Source organism: Arachis stenosperma, chromosome 3, assembly GCF_014773155.1.
Source record: "Arachis stenosperma cultivar V10309 chromosome 3, arast.V10309.gnm1.PFL2, whole genome shotgun sequence".
Taxonomy (NCBI): domain Eukaryota; kingdom Viridiplantae; phylum Streptophyta; class Magnoliopsida; order Fabales; family Fabaceae; genus Arachis; species Arachis stenosperma.
The window spans coordinates 37,168,440-37,174,205 of NC_080379.1; the positions used below are offsets into that span (position 1 = coordinate 37,168,440).

Here is a 5,766-nt window from a genome sequence, read left to right on the forward strand (position 1 = left end):
ACACAGTAGCGTGCTAAAAATTGGGTAAGAGCATTTGTTGTCGAAATAGGTTGACATTGTTGTTGAATGGTTAGGGTTAGGAATAGTGTTGGTGGTAAAACAATTGGATGATTTTTTATAATCATCATAATCACGATACAAAACTATGGCCATCAGAAAATGCACCCTTATATATATATATATATATATATATATATATATAGTAGTAAACTATTTGGTGTGTGTGCTTCTAGTTCAAGTTTCGTTTCAGAAGTTTAAATCCAAAAATATATATTAATATATGATTTAGTATAATAATAGTTGTAGTAATTAGAAGAGAGGGTGGTGGTGGTGGTGGTCCATCAAGTACTAGACTGCACATTTATTTTCCTTGATTATCAAGCAACCTCTCTGATCTCCGAGTGAGTGAGTGTGTGCAAAACATTCATGCCAAAAGGCATCATCATCACCACTCCAGCTCAATACCCATGTGAGTTTCTATCAGCCTTTGCCCCCCTCCCCCCTATTTTTCTCTTCTCTCTCTCTCTCTCTCTAAGATAATTTTGGCTTTATTATGTATGTAGATATGCTCCATATACATGAATTTGTTATATGTGCACTGAAAATAATGTAGGTGTTAATTAATAAAAAATTTAAAAACAAGTATAATTTATTATTTTTTATCAATATTTTTAATTATTAATTTAATTTTTTTAATTTAAAAATAATTCAACCATATACTTTTAATATATAATTTTAAGCATTATTAATTAACTACCGACTAAAAATAATAAATTTTGTTCCTTCTCTAATATTTCTATTAATTAAATTGTAATTCTTTTAAAGTTAAAGCTATATATTAGTCATTTTTATTACTTATTTATGGATGTTCTGAGCTTAATTATTTTTATGATTCTGACATGTATTAACAAGTGATCAGTTAATTTTAAGAGTTATTTTAGGTAATTAATGACTTTTTTAAATAATATGAACAACAAATTTTAAATTTAATTATTATTAGATATTAATTACTCATTCTATTCATTAAATTTGATATTAATTTACTTTTTTTCATTATTCATATTATTCAGTAATATTGTTGTTTACTTATACTTTTTCTAATTTTAATGTGTATGATAACATTATTACATGGTTCCCAACTTCCCATAGCTTAACTATGGTAGAAAGCATTGCAATATGTATGTTTCTCTCTAATCAATTATTTGTTTGTCTTCCTTTTCTTATTCTTTGTTTTCATGTACAGGACTATTTATTTTTCAAACTTGTATTTTTTAGTTATATATATACTTTAATGGTTCCAAATATATATATAATTTTGTGCCGTTTTGTGCTTTATTTGCTTTAGCAGTGAAGGCTGAAAGAAAGGTTCTGCCTGCCTCCTCAATTAGTAGAAGGAAGCGGCATACACATACAAGAGAGAAGAGACGAAGGCAGCATGGGCTTTCAACTTTAATTAGTTAGAATAAACCAAACGGCCTGGATGGTTTTCTTTTTTTTCTTTTTCTTTTCTTTTCTCCTTCTTTCTTTATTATATCCTGTTTCTGTTTCTGTTTCTCTCTCTCTTTATTAATTTCTCCTTTTTCCTCTTCTCACATAATTAAACCGCGCAGCCTAGCTATTACTACATACATCCGCTTCATAAATTAGCAAAGTCTTAAAGGTGCTATTCTGTGCTATGTGTTTGAAGCCACACCCAACTTTTCCTTTATTATAAATTTTTATTCGTCACTGCAGAGAGAGAGAGAGAGAGCTCTATGTGGTTTATGCTTAATTTCTATGGTTAAAGCAGCAGGTTTATTGCTCCTCCAACCTATTATATGTTCTAACAGTTTTTTTTTTTTTTTTACATCCTTCCCTTCTCTCCTTTAATTTCTAGGTTTCCTGCATATATAGTGCATACTTAATTTCATATATTCAGCACAAATTAATTTTCTGTTGATACTCTAAATAAAATATATATGTAGCCTAGCTACCACTGGTTACTTTTCTTGAGAAAAAGTTATTAGTATTTTCGATTAAGGTATAATAATAATTTTGTTTTAATTATTCGTTGTAGCCTGGAGCCACTAGCTAGTTTCTAAATAATCGAATCGTTATCTGATGAATTAGATGATTGCAAGATGTGATCCAGTTCCAATATATATTAATCAAAGTGTTGGATTTGTGAGTTATAGATAGAAGAGAATGATGATAAGTAGTAGTAGCAGTAGTGGATTGTTGCATAGAAAAAGAATTGAAAATAACAAGGAAAGAAGTAGAATCGATGAATAAGATGGATCTGATAGATGCGAAGCTGCAAGAAGAGCATCAATTGTGTGCATCATCGTGGAAACAGTGCCCCGCTTGTGGACATAAGTTTGAAGGCAGCAGCGGGAAGAAGGGGGAGTGGGAGTGGGTAGGTCTGCCAGCAGGAGTGAAGTTCGATCCAACAGACCAAGAACTGATAGAGCATCTAGAAGCAAAAGTAGAGGCAAAGAGATCGCACCCTTTGATCGATGAGTTCATTCCCACCATCGAAGGAGAAGATGGAATCTGTTACACCCATCCCGAGAAGCTTCCAGGTGTGACGAGGGATGGGTTGAGCAGACACTTCTTTCACAGGCCATCAAGGGCGTACACCACTGGAACACGGAAGAGAAGAAAGATTCTTCAAAACGATGAGGCAGAGGCCGAGAGAGGAGAGACACGGTGGCACAAGACCGGTAAGACAAGGGCCGTTATGCTCAAGGGAAAGCAGAAGGGGTGCAAGAAGATTCTGGTGCTGTACACCAACTTCGGCAAGAACAGGAAGCCTCAGAAGACCAACTGGGTCATGCATCAGTACCACCTCGGACTCCATGAAGAGGAGAAAGACGGGGAGCTCGTCGTCTCTAAGATTTTCTACCAAACTCAGCCCAGGCAATGCAGTTGGTCGTCTTCTTCTTCTTCTTCTTCAATTACTGCTGCTGCTCCCTCTCTCAAAACTAATAATGACACGTGTCCCGTTCTTGGATTCCCTCCTATGGAACATTTCAGCAGCTTCATTCCTCTCAGAAAACCCCTCCATAATGAGGTGATTAATTTATCGTAACAACTATATATATATAGTAAAAATATTTAATAACAACAAAAATTTAACCAAAAATAATCAGAATTTGTTTATTTAGCATTCATTAATTATTATAGTAATTAATGAATACTAAATAAAAAATTTTGACTATTTTTTTTTTGTCTTTTTAGCATTAACCATATATAGTGACTTGGGTGCATGTTAACATAGAGCAATGACCTTGTAGCAGGAAGTTGGAATAGGAGGGGAAACTTGCACACCAGCGTCACATATTCCTTCATCAAATCCTGTTGGAGTCTTCCATCACAACACTTCCATCATCCTTGACGACCTTATCTCCGCTAGATTCATGACTCCTCCTCCTCCTCCTCATTTCCACCAGGTAGGTACTTTCTATGTGCAGATTGGTTATTGTTGTTGTTGAGTGCCACGTTGACCTTTGAAAATCCACATGATGCAGCAGCATGATAATAAAGTAGTAGGAGGAACCTCTGCTTCTGGTTTAGAGGAACTCATCATGGGCTGCACTTCAACTTCAACCACTCATAATATCACCAAAGTAAGAACAATGAGACTAATTCACTCACCTCTCTTCACATCAACTTTGTCACCTATTATGCGCACTATACAAACTATATCACACTAAACATGGTCCAGTTTTTTATTTATTCTTGTTTTGAATTAAAGACTGGAACAATTCAACGTGCTGCTTCTCTTCTCTTCTTGTTTCTGTATCTAAGAACAGAATATAATCTTTTCTTTACACAATAATGGAGGAAATTAAAAGAATGATTACATCCATAAAAATAAGAATTCCCAATACAATAATTTGTTATATGAATTTCTTAAAGTTACATTAATACCGTGTGTATACAAGGTCATCAAACCACGTCACACATTATTGCACCATTTACTTTGTCATACTTGTTTTAATCTTTCTACATCAAAGAACTCTATGTCATATTTATTGTTTAATATTAGATTATTTTACAAATGAAATGATTGATTAAAGAATTATTATTTGTCATCTAAACTTTATTACTAAGTTTGAATATGAAAGAATATATTCCTACCTTTGTTAATAGCTTACGGGGTTAATTTTGCTTTATGTTGATGTTATATTTCTTTTTTCCCATTGTAAAGTAATAAGAATATATCATATCCAGAAGGAAATAAAGAAAAGAAAAAAGTAAGGAGAATATGTAGACTAATAAATCCGTCAACTATGGTTATTTGAAGGAAAGAGATCTCCAAGACAAGGAGGGAAAGAATCCTTCTCTTTATTAATTTTCATGTTTGAACTCTCTAAGTGCCAATTGAAAAAATTAAAAAACAAACACACACACACATGATTAAGCAACATCTAGCTAGTAGGTGGCAATAAAAACATCACTACTGCATGAGAATAAGTAGATTGTTAGAAAGAAATGATTGTTTAATTTGGATGAGCTTCAATGCAATTCGAAGTGTGCAGAAGGCTAACCCCTAAATTAAATTACATTGCAGGAGGCATCAATGACAAACACAAACCCACAAGAAGCTGAGTGGTTGAAGTACTCTTCTTATTGGGCTGACCCTCTGCCTCAGCCTCAGCCTCATCTTCATGGGTAATAATAACAGACCCCATTTGGCAAAGTAATCATCCACACTTACGCTTTCCTTTTTTTTTTCTTTTTTTTTTCCATTAATGCAAATATATATATAAAAGGGCGTGGCTTTTCGAGTCTCAACGGAAATAACTGCTGCATGTGTGCACTGTAACGGCACATACATCAAGTTGGAAACAAACAACAAAGGAGGGAAGAACAAATTGAATCAAATTCAAGAAAATGAAAATAACCGCAAGAAAATTAAAGCTGCTGTTCTACCTCCTCATCACACAAAGAAACAGTTTGATAATGCATCAAAATCATCACTATTACCAATATAGTATCTTTTTTTTTTCTCTCTATTCATATTATTTTATTATTTTAATTAAGATGTTTGTATAATTTCGCTTTTGCTGACTTGCTTCTTTTACACATTACATGAAATATCAAATATACCGATGAGTTTCTGGAAACTGCTTTGCCCTAATATATATATATATAGTACACCTAGATAGGTACTTTTGCTATTAAAAGAAGAGATATTTAATTACGTTAAACAAATAAACCAAGTTCATCATGGCATATGCATAGAAGCCTATGTTGTAAAATGTTTTAAAAGAACTTCTTTGAACCGTTATTGATGTAAACCGTTAAAAGATATTACGCTGTGTGAGTGTGGTTGGACGTTACGAGTTACCAGTGATCTGCACGAATTCATATAGCTTCCTTTTGGAGCTTTTATTGGTGTTGGTGATTGCCTATTAAAAAGAAATGCTACTTTAGGAGTTGAGTTTCGATAAGATCTTTCAGTTTTGATGGGTCCTTTAACTGACCAAACAGTAGTACTCTACACATGAATTTGAACTGCAATATATGTACAAAAATAATAGTAATAGAATAGAAAGACGCGCACACGTTTTCCTGCAAAATTCAGTGGTTGTGAAATTTATATATTAAGTTAGTTACGGTTGATGGTTTGCTAGGGTACACTTTGCTTCTCTATAGGCCTTTATGACTTGCGTCTTTCATATATTCCTATCTCTATGATCTATCCAGTAATAAGGAGAAGGAGGGAACCCAAGTTCAAAATTTGTTATTGAAATTATTACTGATGACTGATGAGTAGGT

At 33.4% G+C, this 5,766-nt stretch overlaps 1 protein-coding gene across 1 annotated transcript; it reads left to right on the forward strand.

Annotated features, from left to right (window-relative positions):
* The first annotated feature begins 398 nt into the window (after positions 1-398).
* On the forward strand, positions 399-4,985 carry LOC130969980 (NAC domain-containing protein 75-like). Its single transcript, XM_057895908.1, has 7 exons — positions 399-469; positions 1,346-1,792; positions 2,057-3,052; positions 3,276-3,431; positions 3,510-3,608; positions 4,556-4,656; positions 4,758-4,985. Exons 3-7 carry the CDS (start codon positions 2,264-2,266, stop codon positions 4,786-4,788), a joined length of 1,176 nt encoding a protein of 391 aa, XP_057751891.1. The 5' UTR covers positions 399-469; positions 1,346-1,792; positions 2,057-2,263; the 3' UTR covers positions 4,789-4,985.
* Positions 4,986-5,766: the final 781 nt, after the last annotated feature.